The sequence below is a fragment of the Miniopterus schreibersii genome (assembly GCF_964146895.1).
Source record: "Miniopterus schreibersii genome assembly, chromosome: 16".
NCBI lineage: Eukaryota > Metazoa > Chordata > Mammalia > Chiroptera > Miniopteridae > Miniopterus > Miniopterus schreibersii.
The window spans coordinates 10,044,718-10,067,887 of record NC_138116.1 but is presented as its reverse complement, the minus strand read 5'-3'; the positions used below and the strand labels follow the sequence as shown (position 1 = coordinate 10,067,887).

Genomic DNA, 23,170 nt, shown 5'->3' with positions numbered 1-23,170 from the left:
AGGAGAGAATTCTCCAGAAAATGGGAATATAGTCTTTGGAGGGTGGAGAGTGGTGATTTGACACAATTTCACCGGCCAAGAGGAGAGTGAGAGGAGGGCGGCAGAGAGGGATCAGGGGCTTTACAGAAAGGAACCCAGCACAGAAAATGGAGGCGGCACCTTCTCGGCACCTAGAGCTGCTTTCCTCCAGTCCGGAGGTTCTCCTCGAGGCCTCATGCTTCCCCAGCTCTCAGAAGTCCACAACTGCCTCCTACCTCTCACCTCACTGACAGGTTTGAGGAAGCAGCAGGATCCTTATTTACTGAGGAAGAAACAGAGAGAGGACCAGGGAAGGGACAGGCTTGGGCCAAGTCCAGTGCGTATTTGCAACCCGGCCCAAAGGACCTGGTCACAAGCATTTTACTTGGATTTCCAGCAGGAATCCCGGCAGAATATTCAAATTTCCTTCTCAGCCCAGGTAGCAGAACATCACAATGCCCACTGGCCTCCCACCACCCCACCCCCTCCACACCCCCTCACACCCTCAGGGGGAGTGACCCTCCCTCTCAGAGGGCCTGCCTGCCGGTAGGTCCTTCAAAGTCTGTTTCCAATTTTGGGTTCACCGAGTCTGCTCAGACTGCTTTGGCGAGAACTTTACAGGGTTCTATGGCCTTTAGCATTGAAATGTTCTAAAATAGCCTAATGTGTGCGTTTTCTCTCTCCAGCCCTGTCTTTAGCCAGCCTGTGTGTTGACCCCCACTCCCCTGCAGGACAAATACTACTCGCCTGGTATGATTCGCAGGGATGGAGAAGATGCATTCAGCTGAAACTATGGGCTGTCCAAAAGTAGGACAATTTTTTTCTTGTGCAGAAACACCCAAGATGGCTTAAGGTAATAGGTTATTTTCAAAAGTGCTTTCTTCAAAGCATCAGTTCTCTTAAGTGATTTCCATTGCCATGTCTCCTTTAATCAAGTTTTCGGCAAACCAAAGTAATAAAGCTGAATGACCAGAGATTGTTTTACCAGGTCTGGCAGCGAAGAAACCACCACTGTTGTTGAGGCAGGATCCTCTGACCTTTGGCAATTTGAACCTCAGTATCTGCAACTGTAAAATGGGAACATTCCTATCTTGTTGAGTTAGTGTAAGGTTTAGCAATAATGTATGTAAATTGTGTACTTAGGTGTTTGGTGCATATTAGCTACTAAAAATGGTAGCTGCTGTTTCTACCATAAAGAGTGATAATAATACCAATAATAATTGGATATCTGAAGTCACTCCCATGAGAGAACTGAATTGGACCAGAAACTGATTGTCATGCAGGCTCCATAGGCTGAGAATAACTCATTCAGTAACCTTCGCTCCTGACTCTCCCGCAATCCTTTTACAAAATCCAAAAGGCAAATAGCAACTCTCTTTTTATTATAATTTGTTCGACAAATACCTGTGTGTCTTTGCTATGCGATAATTTGAGGGTTCACAAAGATGAGTAAGACATTTTGGTCATGACCTTAAAGATTATAATCTAATTTGGCTGCACCGCTGACTTCTTCCCTGTGGAACCGCTTAGGTTCTGTGGCAAGCAAACTCTTGTGAGATGTTCCTTCTCTGCCTCTAATTGCAGTCATAAACGAGGTGACCGAGATTGCATAGTTTCTATGAACCTGGGCTCCAGTTCCTCACGACCCCGCCCACTCCCCAAAGTGAACCGACTGCCAGGCCTTCGGGGCCTTTGCAGGGCTGTGGCATGGTACATACATATTCATGTGAGGAAGACCAAGTAATATTTACGCTGGAAGATGAAAGGTAACTCCCTCCTCAGGTGGTAGGACGGGCCCTTTGCCTTACAGGGCAGGGAGGGGGTTGTGTTCGGGAGTTCCATCACCAGGCAACTGGCCATCCTTAAGTTGGTCAGTGAATTTAGGGAAGACTGGTTTGCTTTGGACACTGTGAAATCCATGCTTTGTTTTAGGATCTGAGCAAGGTGACGCCTCCAGTAGCAAAGAAACCCAACAGCTGTTGAGATAAGAGGTCTCTTGCCTCAGTCCTCTTGGCAGTGTAATTGCTGACTGAAGTTGACCAGGAAAGGAAATAAAGGTACAAACTCATATTTATACAAGTTCCTGACGACCTGGGACCGGGTCCATTGCACCTAAACATCATCAGGGCCTCACATCACTTGCCATATTACAGTTCTTGACAAAGCTGAAAAGTGAGAAAGCCAACAGAACAATTCCAGAACCTTCGCGCCTCCCCTCCCCACCTTGACTCGGATGCCCGGAGCCTGGGAGGTGCCCAGATTCTGTCTAAGAGATGCTTTTTAGAACAGTTTCATTGCTTCCTTTTGGTGGGAAGGATTGCAGCTCCATCGCCAGCGCTGGCCTTGCCTTGGGGGTAAGAGGCAGCTTGCTGTGCAGTCGCAGGCAGCAGGCCGCGTCTCTGGGCCCGTGAGTGCGCGCTGGAAATGCGCGATGTCTCACGCGCCCAGAGGAGATCTTCATTAAAGCTTAATTATGTACCATAAATATGTTTTACTTTGGAACCCAGGAGGTGGGATTTTCGGTTTGGGGAAACGCAGTGCCTAATAAGCAGGCAGGAAAGGGAATGTAAACAGCCACTGAGCGCTTGCATTCGCCCCTCGTCAGAGGGGTGCCCAGGGGTTTTCGGACCCAGCAGGTGTTTCCCCAAAGGCCCTGCCCGGAGCCCCCGCCAGGGGCAGACGCGGGAGCGAGGAAATCAAAGGAGCCTGCAGAGAGGACGCGGTTTATTGGTGGCTCGCCCCTCGGGGCTGGGCGGGGCGCCGCTCTCCCGCTCCCGCCCCGCACCCCGCCTCGGGGGCACCCCCCCCCGCCCCCGCCGCGCTGGGAGCCGGCCGCGGGCGCCCTACCACAGGAGGTAAATCTTACTGGGCCTCCTGGGGCCCGGCAGGCACAGCACCGGGGTCTCGGCCGGGCTGGGGCGGGACACCGGGAAATAGCACAGGGCCGCGGGGTACGCGGGCGGGGGCTCGGGGCTCGGGGCGGGGCTCCCGAAGGCGGGCACGAGCCCGGGGGGCAGGCGGGGGTGGGGCGCCGGGGCCTCGGGGGCGGCGGGCGGCACGAGCGGCAGGACGAGGCAGTAGTTGGCGCCGGGCTGCGGGGCGGGGGAGAAAGCAAAGACGGAGCAGTAAGGGGAGTACCCGACACAGAACAGGGGGCGCTCGCCGCGGGCACCTGCACGAGAGAAAAAGAGCAGTCAGGAGGCGGCCTCAGCGGGGGGGGGGGCGTGAGCGCGCGTTAGTGATTCCCGACTCAACAGCTGTTTCGGGGTGGCCCCTGCAGGCGTCCTGGGGGGAGGCGCCCAGCTGGGACCTCAGGGTCGCCGCGGAGTTGGCCGGGAGGCGGCATCGACCAGCACACCCTGTCCCAGGCCGTGGTCTCTGGCGTCCCCGGCAGATGCCGGGATGCGCTTCCCCCCCAAGTTCCCGCGTGGGAGCTCTCGGCCCCCTCCCGGCTCCCACAGCCCCTCTAATGAGCTGTTCCGGCAGCAGCATATGGTGGCCGGCAGGACCCCGCTTAGGTAAGGCCCTTCCCCTCGGTCCTCCAGCTGCCCCCAGTTGGAGGTGCTGGTCCTGCCTCAATTTGGCCTTTCTGCTGCAGAGGGGAAACTTGGGGAAAGAGAGAGGGGCAGAGAGACCCTGGTGGGATCACAGGAAGGGAGAAGGGACCGAGGGGGGGAGAGCAGGTGCACGAGGGAGGCGTCCAAGCGAAGTTAATGGCATGCCTGCTAACCTCACGCTCCGTCTGCCAGCCTTGCTGGAAGCAGAACATGGGCACCTGAAGGAGAGTCACGATCAGAGAGACCCCCTCCCGCATGACAGATCTCTCAGCCCTGCTGGGTCACCTTGGATCAACCGCTTACCTTCCTGAAACCTGTTTCCTCGTCTGCAAAAGGAGGCAGGTGTTCTCTCTAGCCCTGCGCCTCCAGGGGTGGCCCTTGGACCAGCCGCATGGACCTCACCTGGGAGCCCCGGAGAAGTTCGCAGAAACCCAGCCCATCAGATCTACCGAACCAGAACCTGCAGTTTATCAAGGTCTCTGGGTGTTTCTCGTGAACTTTAAAGCTTGAGAAGCAAGGCTCTGACATAGGTGCCCAGCCCTCTGGGGGGAGAATCGCCTGCAGTGCTTGTTAAAAAGCCCAGTTTTGCAGACTCCTCTGGAGATTCTGATGCTCCGGGTCGGGAACAGGAACCAGGAAGGAGCATTTTGATTAAGCACCTCCCCGGTGATTCTCATCATCAGAGAAGTTTAGGAAATGCTACAGCTAAAGTCAGTTCCAATTCTCAGACGCCATCATTGTAACCACCCAGTTGAAATCCATTAAAGGCACCACACCCCGTTTTATTGCTCTTCACTCTGTTGCGCTTCACAGGTGTTGCAGTTTTTTTTACAAACGACAGGCAAGACCCTCCACCAGCAAAAAGATTGCGACTCGCTGCATTGTGGCAGTCGCCTGATGCCGGGGCCTGGACCGGAACCTGCAATGCCTCCAAGGTATGCCTGTCCCGGTGATGGAGGGGTCTCAGTCCTTACTGAATCCTCCGTAGGATCTGAAGCTACTCTCCACTCCTTCCTTCCCGAACGCCTCCCTTGGCTCCTGCAGCGAGTGGCTGTTACTTCTCGGGCCATTTCTCCGGAGCCGTCTTCCCCCATTCTTCCCTTAACTGCTCTTATCCCCACGGTCCCTTCATCACCTGCCTTCTTACTCCATCCACTCTCGAGGGGAGACACTGGTGGTTCAGCCGCCTCTCGCTCACTGTGGGCCCGTGGATTCCTCCTGGTGGCCGGGGTCCGCGCTGAGCAGCGGACCTGGGACCTGGGGCTTCGGGGCATTTCCTCCTGCCCCTCCTCGACACCAGCAGAATGGGACCCACCGTCTTCTTGCTTTCTTGGCCTTGGCAAAAGCAACCACCGCTGGCCTAGTTTTCTGGACAGGACTCTAATTTTTCATTGATTTCTTTCTTCTTTTCTTATGGACTAAAAGTTGCCGATTCAATTCCTGGTCAGGGCACATACCCAGGTTGTGGGTTCAATCCCTTGTTTGGGTGCATATGGGAGGCAACCGATTGATGTTTCTCTCTCACATCGACGTTTCTCTCTCTACCCCCCTCTCCCTTCCCCTCTCTAAAATTTAAAAAAAAAAATTAAAAATGCCAGTCTAATTGCATCACTTCCTGCTCAGCTTCCATCCGTGACTGATGCTCTGCCACCTTCAGCATGACATTCAAGACCCTTGGGGACCTGGTCCTTGCCTGCCTATAGGGTGTCCACTTTATTCTCTACACTCCCTAATCTGTAGCCTGATCCTAAACCAGAGCTTCTCAAACTCAGATATGCAGAGGTATTGTTAAAGTCAGGTCTGACTGAGGAAGTCTGGGTTGGGACACGAGCGTCAGTATTCCTAACAAGCTCTCAGGTGATTGTAGTTCCTCAATGTCTGTCAGTCTCTCTCTTCCCCTCTTCCTGGCGCTCTCTCCCGTCCATGCCTTTGCACACTCAATGTATCCTGCTGGGCACATCTTGCTTGCCCTCCTCCCTGGGCTAAATCCCCTGTCCTTCAGGGTTTTCACCCCACTTAAAGCTCTTAAAACTGACCTTGGTTAGGACACGCTGGTGTCCTGCCCTCCCACTAGGCTATGAGCCCCTGGAGGGCAGGCCCTGCGTGTTTTATTTCTGTATCCCCAGCACCCATGTAGTGGCTGGCAGGTAAACATGCAGGGAATGAATGAGTGATGGGTGAGAAAACCAGTGTACCCTGGTATCATATACCCTGGTACAGTGGGGGCAGTTGAATGTATTTGCTGGCATCCCATAGGGACTGGATAAATGGATGTCTTCATTGATAATCAAATAGTTAAAGATTTTATAATCAAGCTATAACCCCTCTTACATCTCAAACTACAGTTTCTCTTATGAAGAGGCTAACCTGACAGTAACATATGGTGTTTGGCTTCATAAGCAGGGATGGGGAGATTAACCTTTACCCAAGGCTTAGTCTATACCCTGGGTTTTAGTCCTTCTGTCTACCTGGTGAGGCAGGTAATAACTCTGTTTTGATGAGGAAACTGAGTTTGGAGAAGCTGCCCATTCACATTTATAAGGCTGTCAAGTGGTGGATTAGGATTCTGAGCCAAGACTTCAAATCTGGGCTCTGTGAGACCTCTGAGCTCCTCTGTCTTGGAAACATTACCGTAAATGGACAGAGAATTATGACGGTTTGAGTAAAAATGGGAGCATTCACTTCTGTTGGTTGTTTTCTAACTTGGACAGACAACTTGGAAACTTGTTGGACACCAGCAGCCTCGCCTGGAAACCCGTTAGCCTTGACCTTTCAGAGAAAAATCTGATTTATTTGCCAGGTAAGTTACAAAGATTCGGAATTTGCCTCAAATTTCTCTTCCAAGCTCCTCTTCAAATAGATAGTTCCCAATTCAAAAGAGATCACAGTTATTTTAGGTGTTTATCTTTATAGAACTAAATTCACTTCTTTTTCTTGGTTTTACAAGAACATGTCTTCACGATAAGCCACTATTAGGCTGAATAGGTTCTGCTACTCCTACAAATCTGAGTCTGGTAATGACTAGCATTGAACTCAGTAATAAGTAAGGATAATTTCAGAATGCTTGGCTTTGTTTTAAAGGGCAGGATTTTGGAAGCAGGCTCCAGGACTCCATCCAGATTTGTTTTCCTGGCACATAACTAGGGGATGATGCCGAAGCTCTAGGTGAGGGGACAGGGCAGGAGAGGGCTCCCTCACATGCCATGTGCCTGGCATGGGGTAGAGAGCGTTTTAGGACTCCAGGAGCCAGAACCCCGCAGCACAGTGGCCTTTGGATGCCTCCATGTGTCCTGGGAAGGAGAGGTGGCTCCTTTCCAACTCGGGCTGGGGCTGGCAGGGGCCTGGGGAGCAGGAAGGAGTCCAGGAGCCTGAGGCCGCCGTAACTCCCTCCACTTCCCTGTGCCCCTGACTCGCCGGGCCTGCTGACTGTTCTTCTTACCGATCCATACAGAATTCCAAAGGAGGAATGTGCGACCCTGCTAGGCTTGCTTCTCCCCTGGCTCAGCATCCACCTTGATTATGAAACAGGATTTCTGAACCAGTTGCACATCAGACCCGGTTGGGTCTTGACGCTGCTTGGATGGTCCATGTTTTTTTGGCCATAAAGCAGATCTCCGGCTTGGTGACTGCTCTCTGATCATTCATCTCTTTCCATTTGATGTTTTACTTTGGAAATTCAGGGTGTAATAAAAGTGTCTGGACCTGTATTTTTATTAGGATTTAAAAAATATGACGCTGATTTTTGGCAAAGGAAAAAAAGATCGGAGGGGGAGGGGGGCAACATTAAGACAAATAAAAAGAGTTTTCTAGTTCATTCTCCTTATTAAATGAAGCTCTTATGTGCTAGATCTATGATGCTGTAATGTATCAAGGGCCTATGGTGCCAGGCACTGTTCTAATGGCTGAGCGTACATTCTGTCATTTACTCCTCACAGCAGTCCTAGTGGGTGAGATCCTTTTTGACCCCCTATTTTACAGATGAGGAAACTGAGGCACAAGACGTTACCTGCCCAAAGGTACACAGCGTAGTAAGCAATGGGGCCCAGACGCTGATCCAAGCATTTTTACCCCAAAGCTCATGCCCACCCATAAATCACACACCCCCTGAGTGGAGAGAGGGTAAGGAGAACCACAAGCCAACTCAGAAACAGTTCCAGGGAATACATGGGCTTAATTTAAAATGCACGACTCTTTCTAATAGTGTGAAGGACAATGGACAGCTGACACCTCAGTTACAGACCTATTTGTAGAGAGCACTGGTAGTCCCTATGTTGTAAATAGCCATTTCAGGAGTTGTAGACAGCAGTTCTCTTTTTTCTCTTTTGCTCAACCCCTCCACCCCCGCAACAACCGCCCACTGTTGTTGTCTGCCTGCTCTCTATGAGCCCATCTCTATTTTGCTTGGTAGTTCAGTTTGTTCATTAAATTCCATATCGGAGTGAAATCATATGGCACATGCCTTTCTCTGACTGGCTTATCTCACTTAGCGTAATGTTCTCCAGGTCCATTCATGCTGTCACAAAGGGTGAAATTTTCTTCCTTTTTACAGCCGAGTAGTATTCCATGGTGTAAATGTCCCACAGCTTTTTTATCTACTCATCTACTTATGGATACTTGGGCTGCCTTCAAGTCTTGGCAATTGTAAATAACACTGCAGTGAGCATAGGGGTGCATATATTCTTTCGAATTAGTATTTTGGGTTTCTTGGGATCAATTTCCAGAAGAGGGTCATAAGGCAGTTCCATTTTTAATTTTTTGAGGTGACTCCATACTGTTTGTCCACAGTGGCTGCATTCCCACCGACAGTGTGCAAGGGTTCCCTTATCTCCACATCCTCGCCGACACTTGTCCCATCTACATTATTTTATTTGGTAAAAAGTCTGGCATAACACCGTATGGAAGGTTAACCTATGGCAGGCATTGCCCAGGGATCTCACTGTGTTTGATGCTTCGGTTTTGCAGAATCCGAGGTCTGGCATGGGAAGAAGTTTTGGTGACTCACTGCCACCTTTGGATTTCCCCCCAAATGCTTTAGGAAAATAATTTCTCTGCAGAGGTGAAGAAAGGCAGGAAAGTATACATTTACCTGGTGAATTGGATCAACGTGTCCAGATAATTCAGGCCCCAAATCGTTTTTTTTCTATGATAGCAGGCTATTTATCTGAATTTTCTGATTTGTCACCATATTATGGTCTGGGCCATAATATGATGATAAAAGTGGTGGTTTTTAAAGGCTTTTTACTACAAGTAACATCCCTTATTTGATGAAATGGATATCTTTCTGCCACCTTGGCTCTCTTACCTAAACCTTGGTATTTTGCACTCTAGTAATTCTTCAAATTTGATGTTTTATAAAGTGAATTAACTCATCCTTTTTGTCAGTATTGTAAGTTCCGTATAGAGAACTTGCATCTGCGTTAATCAGACAAGCTAACATCACTGAGTGAGCCTGCACGGTTCGTTTTAATATGTTTTCCCTATGGATGACAAGGCACACCATGCTACCCAGTTTTAGCGAGGCAGCTAAAAATTATATCAAGTGAATGGAGCTGCATTATTTAAATTTAAATTCATTTTTTTCTATTTAAAACATCCTCAATTCAATAAGTTACAACATGCATTTTGAAGTATTTGGGGAATGATCTTATCTGCCTTATTTCACTCTTAAACAGTTGAATTAAAAATCCAATTCCTACTAAAAATCTTCCAAGTGATGATACTTTCCCTTGATTAAGGAAAAAGAGTTGGGGCTTTGCCTGAAAAGGACATCATTTTAGAAGCCCATTTGTTTTTTACTTCATTAAAAGCAATGAAAGGTGGTTGGTTAATCAAGAGCTGCCATTTTCTTAAAAAATCCATTAAGACTTAGCTGGATGGATGGTTGCATGACAAGAGCTATTTAGGATTAGAAAGCAAAGCTGTGACTTGGATGTAAGCGCATTGTGAGCTATTTATGAATCCTCCGGCAGTTAATTTGGATCGTTTCCACTGCACTGCAAGCAGAAGGCAGACTTTCCTTCCCAGTTGCCCCAGCTTCAGTGTCAGCTCCCAGAGGAACTGAGTTTGTCCTACAGATGTTGCCTCTGATGGGGATGAGCCCGAGGGACTCTAAATGTTCAGCTGAGTGTATCCCCTTTCTGGATACTATTAAATCACTCCTGCCTCAAGCAGAGGACTGGTCTTTGCTTCAAAGGCAGCTAAAGAGTGAATTATTTACCAAATTGCACAAAAGGAAGGATTTATCAAGCCCCTTCTCCCAGAGAGGACAACCTCAGAAGTGGGGGACTTTATTACTCTCTCTCTTGGCTGTAAATTATGCCATTCAGAGGCTTGTGAAAGCTTCTCTTCATGCTCTTGCTCGAGTCATAAAACTTGATACCTGGGGCCAAATGCCTTTACCCGCCTCCCCCAAATGTGAAGAATATGAAAAGGCGGCAGCTCTAGGCAAGTGCCACACACAGCCAATGACGGGGCAGAAGATGCAGGCCGTGGAGACAGCTCCTGTGCACAAGCCGTGCCTCCTTGACCCCAACTCCAAAATGAATTTGACTATTTGCATAAGGTCATCGAGACCCTCCCAAATCTGCATTAGCCACTGGGAAAGCACTGGGTGTAACCCATGTCACCGATCTGATGGTTACCTCTAACACTGGGATTTTAGAATTTGTGAATTTGAATAAACCAGTCACTCACCTGGGGAGGGTTTGCTGGGGCCCACTTTCTCTGGTTTCTTTGGAGTCATGGTACTTTTATGTTTCTGCTTGACGGCTGTTCGGTCAATCGCTGGAAGTATAGAATCACACTGCACCGCAGAATTCTTGATAGATAATCTTGGTTCGGCTAGAGGATCCCCCTCACCAGAACTCTACGGGAAATGAAAGGCGTATCAGGGGCCTAGTAGGTCATTTTTGCTAGGCAGAGGGAGAAAAGACAAGCCAAATGCAGTGGCCCCAGCGTCGATAACTCCAGGGCAACCCGCCATGCATGTTCAATACACCCTTTCACCAGTGAGATTTTGATGGACTGGGCGTATCAATTTAGAAATAATAGCAATGTGATGAGTCTGTTTTGTAGAACATTATAATAAGAATGCACATCTATGGGCCTATCTTGTAGAACATTATGAAAAGACTGCATTTCTGACCCTTAAGTAATTTGATGACCAGTAAACAGCTCACGCTCAAAGCTACATGTGAAGGCAGGAGAGGCTGTCAGTGCCTCTAAACTTCTTGCTGTTTGCTGTTTGAACTACTTTGGGGAAGGGGGTGAGGAAGACGTTCCTTGTGTTAGTCATATACTTGATAATGAAAAGGAAGTTTAGATAATGTATTGGGAACGGAATAAGTCAGACTTCTGTTTAATATTCTGAATTACTGGGTGCAACATAAGACAGACTAATCTTTTTAAAAGTCCCCTACTTGTCAGTCTGCTATAAAGAAGTCAGTACAAATCTGTGTGCGGACAAATCATGATTCCTGCAGTGTCAGAATATCTCTTGCAGACGCGATGAAAGTTGTCTAGGCATTCGCTACCTTGTATATTTCGCCGCACTTCCACCCACCAAACAAATGATGAAGATGATATAAATGGCTTGTGAGAAACCTGGTCTTGAAGGGTGATTTAAGTCCTGCCTATGGTTTAGGTCCTGGTGTAGTACGATTTGCTAGGCAATACGCTTGGCAACAAACAAAACCATAAGGCTCCCCCCCGGACCCACCCCAGGAATTCCAACACTAACACTAAATTCTCCTACATTGTGCATTAGTCTGGCGTTGGAGAATGTGGTCTTTTGCAGACACAGAATGCTAAATTAATGTCTCCCTCAACTCCCCAGCTGTGGCAATTTGTATTGATCCTGCTCATCGGTCTCACTGACAGTTATGGCATTTTCATTTCAAGGCTCCTGACTCAGGAAAATACTCTGACTAGCTTTGAATTATTGGGTGCAACATAAGACAAACTAAACTCTAAAAAATCCCCCTACTCGTCCATCTTCTGTAAAGAAGATCAGATCTACAGGTGGACAGATCGTTACCCTTCAAGACTGTAAATCATGTTTTGTAATTTAGAGTCTGGATACAGCCTTCCAACAAATAATTATTGTTTCTCCCTACATTTTCAGAAAACAGACCACCCTCAGATAAAGGGACCGGAAAAGGCAAGGGCATAATGAATTGGTTGTTCCCCACTTTCCTTTTTCGAGTCCGGAATTAAATAGAAATCCTTGAAAATTATTCTGAAATGTCAAAGATGAAACATTAGGTCATTTCTGAACATGAAATAGGCTCTCCGTTCTCAGGAAAGGAAATGTGGGCAAATTTTAATTATGATGCCTAAGGTTGTCAGGGGCAAGAAGAACATCAGTGAGCATGGGGCAGAATTCCTTCCACAAACTGCCCCACACAAACAACTCGCATTAGTGGGTGGAGAATTCTTTGCTCGCCCCCAGCAATGGTGAGCTGGGAGGAGTTGGTGAAGAGACTTTATTGGATGGGGTGTTAAGCCAGGTTTATCTTCCACCCACCCATTCATTCATTATATGTTAGGCCTTGAGTAGAACCAAACAGGTGACAGAAAGCTTGGCCCGTTGGACCATGCCTGTTGCATGTGGAACTGTGCACCTGTGTTCTGAGTCCATCCATCTCTGGTTCCTGGTTCCATCAATCTTACTTCCAGTTGGTAGTCATTCAGAGTCCAGAAATTGCAGCTGGAAGAGGGTGTTTTGTCAGTTGGAGCCTAAATCCAGAATGGCAAGAACTATACTACTTAGGAACTGGATCCTTTCCTGCTGCTTCATTGAGTGATCTCAAGCAAATCGCTGATCTTTTTGTGTCTTGATTAATGTCTTCTCATGTACTCAGCCATTTTCATTTATTCTTTCTTATGAAAACCCATCATATTTCTGGGGAGAAGGATCCTCGGGGTGGGGCGTGTGTGTGTGTGAGAGAGAATTTGTTAGTAATTCATTCTGGCACTAAGGTGCGGTATTTAAGACAGAGCCCAGCTTCCTGGGAGTGCCTCCTGGCTCTTTCACCTGTTACCGTGTGACATTGGGTTACTTCCTCTCTGTGTTTCAGGTTTTCTCATCTGTGAACTAGAGTATCCACCTGTTGGTGGTCCTGTGAGGATTAAATGAGTTAGGATATGTGTATAGCACTTAGAACAGTGCCAGGCAAACAGTAAGTGCTAATGACTGAGCATTAACTACCCACTGCTGAAACCAAATCCAAAACCCCATTGAAAATTTCAATTGAAGTTTCACCTATTCCTGGGAGACATTAGCAGGGAGGTGGGTCAATTTGTACAGTGGACTCTTGGTTTCTTTGAAGGCAACTTATGATAGTCTTATAATAGCCAGTAGAAATCAATCTAATCTTAAGATGGTACAATTTCTCTTTTCAGACAGTAAAGCTCTAATGGCAAATATTTAACAACACTTAGAGATTCTCAAACAAAAATGATTAAATTACTTGGATTTAAAGTTGATTTCAAAACTATGTCTTTTCCTCTTGTAATTCTGAACAGTAATTACAATTTTCATTTCTTCCCCCATATCATATGTTCCTAAGTTAAAATGTCACGTGGAGGTGGAGGCAACCGCACATTGCTATCATTTGGGGGAAGGGAACCAACTCTCTCAAAGTTAAAGCCGAAAGCATAAAAAATAAAATAAAATAAAAACACCCAACTACTATCAAGTATTGATTTCAAGTCCCCTGTTGGTAATTTGATGAGAAAGTCCCAATCAAGCCATGCTAGCTAAACAAAGTTATTGTCAAAATCAATATTTTCTGGACTATTATTATTTTTGTACTTAACATTTTCCAAAGATCCCCAACTGCTTCCAGCATCATCCATACTAAAGTAGAGACATTACGTGCCCAGGGCGAGGCCCTCTCTTGAGGTCAGAGGTGGACTCGCGCTGGGGAGAGCAGGGCCTTACCTAGCAGCCCTGGGTGCTCAGTGACTCGAGCACGGTTCTTGTTAGACTCCTAGAAGATGGAGAACCAGGAGTCCCTCAGGGACGTGAGAATGACTAGATTTTTACACTGGGACCTAAAAGCGCTGAGTCTGATATGGCAATGTGACAGTGAACTGGGTGATCAGAAGAGCGAGGGGACTAGAGCGGTCGAGGGCAGGAAAGATGAAGTCATTTGCCAACTCTTGCCTGATGGCTCGTTTCCAACACCCGGGGAACTGGTTCTCAACTGGTTTACAACCCCGAACCCAGCCCGAGGGTGTGCTCCTGAATTCAGATTGATGTGCACAAAACCCGTGTTTGTCATGTGTCACGCGATGGACGGCTGAGCGGAGCGGACCTGATGACATAGTGTAGATGGGGGCACGGCCTGCTGTGGACAAGAGAGGAGAGGCGAGGAGCAATGCCAGGCTGGTGCCAGAGAAAGACTGTGTGTTTATTGCCTTCGAAGTAAACAGTCTCATGAGATTCCCAAAGGGAGCGATCGAGGCAGTGAACCTGGACTCGCGAAGCGTAATAACATGGGACGGGTGACCGAGGGACTGCGGATGCAAATGAGTACTGTCCCCAAAGTCCAAATTCAAATTGTGCCTCAGACAGACACCCGCCTTGGGGAATTGAGGGCAGCCTGTATAAATAGCACGCTGGATGGGATGGATACCTTCATGTGCGCAAGAAATAGAAGGTTAGTGTGCTCCGCGCAGAGCGCTGGCGCAGCACAAAGTGGGCTAAATTTTCTCTCGTCTAAAAAAACCTCCGAGGACAGCAAAGTCCTTCAAATGTGCAGGACAGTTTTGAGCTTATCAGAATTGAAAACTTGAACGACAATTAAAAACAGGCAATAGTAACCTTTATGGGGTGGTTTGTTTTTTTGGGCTCAGGTCCCACCACCCTGAATCAAATTGCTGCGTAGCCCCATTTCTCTCTCCCACCTGAAGACCCCGCTGCCAGGGGGGTTGGCAGGACAGGGTCGGCAGCGGAAGCCCGTGCTCTGCATTTGCCACAAGAAGCTTTCTGGAGTCTGCGGGCTGCCACGTGCGTGACTGTCACAGGCACCTGTTTCTGCCGTTGACTTCTGTAGGGGACTCTCTCCCTCCTGCCTCCTCCTGTCTGATGCTCATGCTCGCAAAGTAGAATGACCCAGCCTGAGACACTGATCTGAGAGCAACAGTGGCCTCGGTGACTATGGTCTTCGTGACGTTGGAGGACCATTGGGTCTGCTCTCTGAAGAAGAGGCACGTGGGGCTTCAGACTCGCCTCATGATTACTGCCCATCCCTCTGGGTGAAACTCTGAGCTGATCCCTGGCGTGCTGTGGAAATCACTGTCGGTTGACATGGGTGGTGACCACACATTTTCATATTTCGAGGACAGGTGTGTACAGTGTTCTCTGGGATGGAGTTCTCCATGGTGGCAGTGGGTAAGGAGGTGGTAGATGGCCAGAAAATTGTTGGGTTTAAAAAATTTGAACGCTGAAGTGTAGGGTTGGGTATGGTTTTGCTACATTGTCTTTCCCTTGTTCCTGTATCTCAATTCACATTCTCCTTTGAGCTGGGCGCAGCACCTGAGGACTGCGAAAGACCGGATCCTTCAAAAGGGCCCATCCATGAAAATAATTCCTACTCAAAATGATAGGTCAAAAAACGTGGGAATTAACTGAGAAGTATATGCACTTACTATGTCTTCAACCCCACGCTAGGCACTATGAAGGAATATAAAAACAAGGCGCTTACGATGGGAGAGACATGATTAATACTATACTAGTAAAATGCAAAATATTTAAGTGATAAATTGTGAGGTACCAATTCTAAATTTCAAAGGAACTCATAGAAAAAGGTGAGAAGTCAAGGGAGGATTCATAAAGGAGGTGGTGCTTCCTGGGACCTGAAGGATGTGTAGAAACAGGCTTAGGCTGGAGACAGACCTTGAGCCTGTTGAGTCTGAGATGCCTTTGAGATCCCCTAGTAGAGATTATTGAGTAAACATTTGGATATTCAGATCTGAAGATCAAAAGTGAGGTTTGGGTTGGAAATGGAGATTTAGCAGTCATTGGCAGATCACATCTTGATTTTGGCAGTTAACCTTGATGAACTAACCTGAAGAGAATATATGGAGCAGAGCTTCTTGGGGATGGGGCATGAACTTGGATGGGAAAAAAGTACATCTTTATTTCCACCAACCCTCTAGCTGAAGTCTAAGTGCATCTTTCCTTTACGAATGCAGGCAACAGACCACAGTAGTATTAGCAGTGCCTGTGATTTTGTCACCAACAGAAATCACAGATATTTTCACATTTCATTAAATTAGTTGCAGATGTCTCAAAATACCCTTTATGATCACCACTTGTTATTTAATGTGCTAATAAAGAAGCACATACATTACTGAATTACAGATTTCTATAAATATTTTGATGACTATTTCAATAAAAGTGGTTTCCTTTGAAATCCTACATATCTTTTTTTGGTGGGGAGAGGGTTGAAAATATTCTGAGAAGAGGATCTCGGGAGTTCACCATGCTACCTAAGAGGTCTGCAATACAAAAATAGGATAGAGCCCCCAAGTACAGAGAACAGAACCCAGCCTCGAATTTCTCCAGGACTCAGAGCTGGGTGGAGGAGATAAGGGAGGAAGGCGGCAGAATGTGGCTTCGCAGAAGCTCAGTGAGGAAGATCACGTGGCCGGTCAAAGTTGCCAAGAGGCCAAGGACAGTGAGGACTGAAAGAGACCCGTCACATTCACAGGCGTGGAAAGTCATTTGACGAAGAGCCACGTCTGTGGAATGATGAGCGTGGAAGCCAGATTGGAGTGGGTAGAGGAGTGTGAGTAGGAGGTGGGGAAATGGAGTCAGTCGGTGTAAATAATTATTTTGAGAACTTTGTCAGTAAAGAAGGAATAGGTGGAGGGGATGTGGGATCGAGGAAGGGCTGTTCTGTGTGTGTTTTTAATTTCAGTTTTCGTAGGAGACCTTAGATCATGATTAAATGCTGATGAGAGCCTCTGGTAGAGAGTTAGAGATCCAGGCAGGGGAAGGATGATGGATGGAGTAAGGGTCCTGAGAGCTAGGAGGGGGCTCCTGAGCACCCGTGGAGAGGCGGGATGAGGGGAGGGTGGTGAGGAAGGCAGGGGGTGGGTGGGGTGGGCAGCTGTGAGCTCAGGAAGCTTCCGCCTGAGGACTGGGGAGCTAGAAGGTTGGACGTGAAAGAGAGTTGACCAGGGAACCGGGGAGTTCCAGGAGGTGGGTGGCTGTGACCTTTCAGGGGCAGCATTTTTCAAAGTCTGGTGATTTCTCTCCAGCAGTCGCCAGTGGCCTGGGTGTGGGGTCCAGAGACTGGATGGGCAGGGTTTTGGCAGAGGGGGCAGAAATGTCCTAGTGGATGTGGGTGAGCAGGAGCGCTGAGGGGCTGGGGCTCACCAGGAGATGGAGAACTTTCGGTGGGTGATGTGATCTAGGGTGTGCCGTTGGTGGCGGGGGTGACAGAGTGAAATGGAGGGGGCACTTAAGAGGCGCTGGGAACTGAGGAGCTAGGGTGTGGCTGGATTAGCCAGGTAGATGCTGAAGTCATGTAGGATTGTGGTGGGAGGTCGGGAGATGGGGTGAACAGAGATGGAGCCCCAGAATCTTCACTGAATAAGGGAGAGAGACTGGAAGACAGCAGGGTGACAGTGGGGTCTGGGGTGGGGCAGAGGACGACGTGGTGGAACAGAACAGCATAAGCCTCAGTGGGCCCGTGCTTCCAACAGAGCTGGGGAGCAGTGGTCTGGGAGCAGCATTGGGGAGCAAGCACCCCTGCCTCCTGATCCTAAGGAAGGGGTGCAGGAAGGAGACCAACAGCACCTCCAGGGAGGGGAGCTCTGGAACAAGGTCTGGCGCACATTTCCTGTGCTCCAGGGAGGCTGGACGGCTCACCCTTTCCCAAACGTGCCCATCTCTCCTTGACCGAGGCTCTTCCTTCCACCTGCCCTGCGGCCCTACCTCAGCTCCCACTTCCAGCTCCCCAAATCCTGCCCATGACTTAAGGTCCAGCTGAAAACCTGCATGCTCTATGAAGCTTTCTTACACTCAGCAGACACTGTCCGGAACCACAGGCACTTGTGTAATGTCTTATTTCACTGAACTCCCCAAGGGCGGGGTCGGGGCTTATTCATGACCGTGTCCCCATAGCCCCCAGCACAGTGTCTCAGACACAAAGGGTTTGTAATTCCTTCACAAAAAAATCAATATGAAAACAAAACAAGAAGTTTCTAGGATGAAATGCTGTGTGTGGCTATTCATGTTTAATGCAGGTAGGCACCTGCATAATAATGCCTCGCGAGTGAAAAAATGTTACGTTTTGATATCTGAATTTTAATTGGTTTTTAACAAGTTTTTTCTGGTTTTAAAAATGAATCAGAACCATTTTTTTAAATGGGAATTTTTAATAAAATGTAGCAAACTGAAATACACAGCACTACACAAAATGGGAGAAAAGGCCACTTTATGATAATCTTCCCTCGTGCAATTTCTGAGCCGCTGCGTGCAATTAACACGGGGGCCTCCTCCGGTCAGAGGCCGCCCTCTGGGCGCCGGCAGTTTCAGGGCTGGGATGACAATAGGTGTTTGTATCTCCCGGCCCCGGCCCGGCCTCGTGTGGAATCACGCTGGTGGAAGGATTGGCTCTAGGCTGTCTTGCTTATCTGCTGAAAAAGGCAGGCCTGCATTCTGGAAGCAGCTGCAATTTAAACTGACAGTTGCCCCATTTTACTGCCATGCCCTATTTTAAAATTACCGACTGGAACTCTGATGAAGCACAGAAATGAAGGAGAAACGAAGCGCTGCTGGCTTTGCCCAGGACACAGTGGTAATATTCGTAAGCTCCGCTAATGCCGTGGACAGTCTCCAGCGCCCTGTTTGCCCACAGAGGGGTCTGCACACCGGGTATTCCAACTTATCTATAATATCATCATAAAAGAGGGAGCCGATGCAGTCTGGAGAGTGAGCCGGCAGAACGTCTTCTGTTACATGGTACAGTGAATCCAGTCGACTGCGGGCTCTTCTGAGTTTCCTCGGTGCGTGGAGAGCTGCCGCCCAGCTGTCCTTATGTCTTTGTGTTCTTGCCTACCTGCGACAAAAGGAACCACCAGAGCTTTACGGGAGCCATCTGTCCCCTTGCAGAGGGGTATGCCAGGACAAGAACACTCTCTCTAGCTGGTTACTCTGGTCACCACCAGTGCAGAGGTTTCCAGGTCGTTGATTCTAATGGACTAATCTTCAAGCCCAGACTGGCCGTTGCACACAGGCAGCCTCGCCAGACTACTGACCTCTCAACGCCTTCAAGCAAGGTCCGGGAGCACTCACTACTCCAAGGAATAGCACGGCCTTTCTGCTCTCTCAGCGGGAGGATTCCTATTCTGGCTGTTATGGCTTTGTCGCTATGACTTCAACATGTGCACATGCCTGAAACACTCTTGCAACTGTCTGCCACTGGACATTCATTGAGCCCCTGTTATGCGGTGGTTACACGGCAGTAAACATGCCTGCTCTTGAGTAGCACCAGCCTAAGGTAGAGGCAGAGAGGAAGGTGTGTACCTCAGGGTAGATTTGAATCCAGAGGCTGTGATGGCCACACAAAGGAGGGACAAGAGCAAAGTCACCTGACCCCCCAGGAAAAGCCTTGGAAATGCTTCCCAGAGGAGGTGCCCTCAGAACTGAAGGTCAGGCCATCAGGGCCTTGAGTACCTTGCTAAGGTATTTGAACTTGATCCCAAAGACAATGGGGAACCACTAAAGAATTTTTAATAGAGGAGTGACATGATCCAGTTTGCTTCTAGGGGGTCATTTTTACTGCAGCCCAGAAGACTGCCTGGAAGGGGTGAGGTGAAGACAAACTGACCAGGGAAATGACTCCTACAGAAATCCAGGTGAAAAAGGACAGGACCCTGGGAAGAGAGGCGCTGATGGACAGATTCAAGAGAGAAGAGATAAGACTGTCCAGCTTGGTGTCTGATTGCTGTCTGATTGACTCTGAAGGGGGCAGCAGGGGGAGAAAGTCTTAGATAATTGCCAGAATTCTGCCTTGAGCAGAAACAGATTCAGGAAGAGGAACAATTTGAGGGGACAGGATGACGTATCCAGCACGTTGAGTCTGAGGGACCTGTGGGACACACCAAATGGAAAATAAACTCCAATGAAAATTCCCACGGAGCCACACTGGTCAAACCGTGGGCTGTGCATTCCGTCCCCATGACGCGCATCTGGGCTGGAGACACTGTGTCAGAGCCGCCTTATTACTCAGGTGCGCCTCGAGGGCGCAGAATCTGAGCCAGAGTCCTGAGGGCGCCTGTGACAAACACCACGCCAGGTGTTAGAGATGACTCACAGCCTCCCAGGGCGGGGCTCTTTGGCAATTAGAACTTTTGTGTGTGTGTGTGACCTGCCTCATTGGAACAGGGGCCTGGGGACAGAAAGGGGGGGGGTGACCCACAGGAATCTGACAGGGGACAAGCAGAGAAAATTAACAGTGTGACTCACGGAACGCATATGCCATATGCTAAGTCCTGGCTGCTTTCTTGACACTGCTAAGGGTGCTGGTAGGTTGACATTGACAGATTAATGGGAGAGCAACTCCCTAAGCTGTTTGAAAGAGGAGAAGCTGAAGATTTCACAGACAGGATAGGCTGAATAAATAGGTAATGAAAGGAATTGAGCAAATATACCCAGGTGGTGGAAAACCACAAAATGCAAATCAAGCCAGGCAGAGTTACAGTACTGCATTGCAAAACATTGCATTATGGATCATGCAGGGCTAGTATCTGGGAAACAAAACCCCTTCCTGGCCCATGGGGTATTGTTTGTGTTTTGGATTTGACCACAGTCTGAAGCAGGGCTGTCCCATATATCTTTCTGCAACCATGGAAATGGTCTATATATGCGTGATCTAATACAGAGGCCACAGGCCACAGGCCACATGTGGCTACTGAGCACGTGAAATGTGACCAGTGAGACCAAGGAACAACTGACTTCTAAATGTTATTTTAATTCATTTAAATTTAAAGTTAAATAGCCCCATGTGCTAGTGGCCACTGTATTGACCAGCTCAGTTCTAGACTTTTGCTGCCTTGATGTAATGAATGGACATTCTGACTTTTTAAGCCACTGCAGGTTACTTGAAGAGGCTTTATTTTAGCCTCCAAAGTTTGTGTGGATTATGACGGACAAAACAATGAAAATGTTTATGTTGTGTAACCGCCTCCACTCTTTACCCACCTCGCTTTCTGGGAGATCCAGGTGATCTCACTGATGTAAACATCCTGCCGAGCCAGGCCTGGGGGCAGAGCCAGCTGCTGCTGGGATCAGGTGAACTGCCTCCTTCCAGTGGAAGGTTGGGTCCTTGTGACCTGGAATCTAAATACTTAGTTGCTCGGCTGCTGTTGGTGAAAGGACAATAATCTTTTTCTATTAGCAGAGCAAACAAAAAACAGCTGGTTTCCACCTTCTTTGCCCACAGAGTAAAGGCAGTGACCGTGTGGCCTCAGTCCTTGATGTTTGTGCATTAGCAACGGTGACACTTCCAGCAAGGACACAGGATCTTGGAAAATGAGAAGGGCCCATGACATCTCTCTTAGTTGAAGGTTGCTGTCCCCCAGGTCTTGGGCTAGTCATTTTCATTTTCTATGGGGAAATCAGGGCTCCTGTCCCTTCTCCGCGAAGGTTGGAGGGGGTGAAACATCACGGTGCTCCTGTCAATCACAGCCAGCTCCTCTAGGCCTCCGGGGAAATGATTTCCTGCTCATATGGAGAGACTGCTTTGTTTTTTGGTCTACTAAATCATCTAGCTGCTAGTTGGTTATGTGGCGCTGATGTTTATTTATTTCCCTGTTAAATTCAAATCTGATTAAACAGTTCACAAAGTTGGATGTAGCTTTGAAAAAAGGGTCTAAAATTAAGTTGTTACTTGGGTTGGCTCTTAGAAATCTAGCCTGGGTCTGAGCTGAGGTGAAAGAAGGTACTCTAGAAGCCTCAGAGCCTGCCCCTCCACTGATACCTGTTGGAGCATCATTTGCAAGAATAGCTGGACACCAAGGCAATTTACAATGTAATCTAATGTTAGCATGACATTTAAGAGTCTCACTCGTTCTCATAACGATCCCATGAGATAAGCGTAATAAGTATCTCCGTGATGGGAAACTGAGTGGTTTGCCTGGATTCATGCTGTAACGAGGAGGAGAGCTGGCCCTCGATCATAAGTGTTCTTTCTACTAGGCCGCACCGCCAACTTAACTGTATTTAGGAGGAACCACTCCACAGACTCGGCACAGGCTTGATAGTTCTTGCTTTATCTTAGATTTAGATTTAACACCACCTCTGCACAACCAGAGCTTAAAGCCACGGGTTCTAATGAGGAAGCAATGTTATAATGGAGTGGCCACCATGCTAACTGTGCATTTGGGGACCTGCCCGCCTCTAGGCAGGTGTTGGGAAATTATAGCTTAAAACTGGCTCTGCTACTTGACGGTAAATGCCTCACTTATTCCAGGCCCATCAGAATTGTGACAATCTGAGACTGGGTTAAGGAATGAACAGGTGATGGGAATTGCAATATGTGCCAAAATTTGGTGGTGGCATGCTTCACGTCGCGACTGTACAGTAGAAAAACGTCCACAGATTAAGCAATCCATTTTCATACCACCCACTAGGTCCGAGAGTGAACTTGCCTTCAGAAATCAGAGGCAAAACGCTCCTTAGAGTTTTCAGCCACAGGAATCTGGAAGAAAATTACTCAGGGGGATGTTCACCTAGGGAAGAGGGCTTTGGTTAGGTTTCCACTGTCTCATTGAGCTGCATCTTAATCCTGCCCTTTTCTGTTTGGCCAAGGATCTTTTGTACTCTTGTGCCTGATGTGACATTCAATACACTAAGCTCTGGAAACTGGATCAGTCTGCCTGGGTTCTCTTTGCGAGGTGCCACAGCCTCCTCCGAGAGACTAGCTCCAGACTTTCCCGCTATGGAGAATCCTGCAGAAAGAGCTTTGATCCAAACCTGGGAAGGGAATTCTCCAAGTCAACCCATGATCCTGGGGCCTGAGGATTTCCAGGATCTGGTTTGATTCTTATAAGGGATCTCTGGCTTCACTTGTGCCAAGCAAACATTGAAGGATGGAGCCAGGAGGGACGAATGTTATGAGCACGCAAGTCAGATGGCTATTGAAATGCTGCATTCGGCGACATCTTCTCTCACCCTGCCCTTCCTGTGCTTTTGTATCCAGAGGCAAGTCCTCTAGTGTCCCCAAGGAATATCTGTAATACAGAGAGCCAAGCAGGGGTGAGTTTCACTGTGGAAAATTCTGATTTTGTCACCCTTCTCAATGGAGAAGATGTGACCTTGAGGGCATGATCAAGGCCCAAACTCTTGGGATGTCATTATCTGGAAAAACTTGGGATTATGTAAGTAGTGTTGTTTCGAGTTCTCTGACATTGACTATGCCTGTCCTTGTACTTTAGAATAGAAATTGCCAGTTTTATGCATTTTACCACCTATTTTTGTCTTGATTTCATAATTACTTTTATATGTACAACTATGTCCTTTGTAGATACGGTCTGAATGTTTTGCAATGATGACTTAAAGAATGAATAATTTTTTA

General features: G+C 48.1%; 2 protein-coding genes across 6 annotated transcripts in view; one reads left to right on the top strand and one right to left on the bottom strand.

Annotated features, from left to right (window-relative positions):
* The window catches only part of MARCHF10 (membrane associated ring-CH-type finger 10), a 64,457-nt gene that overhangs the window by 27,502 nt on the left and 13,785 nt on the right, over positions 1–23,170 (bottom strand). For both annotated transcript variants that reach the window (XM_081162414.1, XM_081162415.1), the window contains exon 4: positions 10,269–10,440. In XM_081162414.1, the coding sequence (XP_081018540.1) occupies positions 10,269–10,440 (172 nt within the window). The remainder of the gene's footprint in view (positions 1–10,268; positions 10,441–23,170) is intronic.
* Positions 2,828–23,170, top strand: part of LOC308569038 (uncharacterized protein) — a 61,720-nt gene continuing 41,377 nt past the window's right edge. The window contains exons 1-5 of one of the 4 annotated variants that reach the window (XR_014000543.1): positions 2,828–2,873; positions 3,768–4,050; positions 4,389–4,510; positions 6,287–6,375; positions 7,027–7,388. Coding sequence is in view for 1 of the 4 variants with exons in the window: in XM_081162416.1 (XP_081018542.1) it covers positions 3,967–4,050; positions 4,389–4,510 (206 nt within the window). In the remaining 3 variants the exon portion in view is untranslated. Of the gene's footprint in view, positions 2,874–3,069; positions 3,537–3,767; positions 4,051–4,388; positions 4,511–6,286; positions 6,376–7,026; positions 7,389–23,170 lie in introns of those variants that run through there. The other 3 variants (XR_014000544.1, XR_014000542.1, XM_081162416.1) reach the window with 3 other exon arrangements.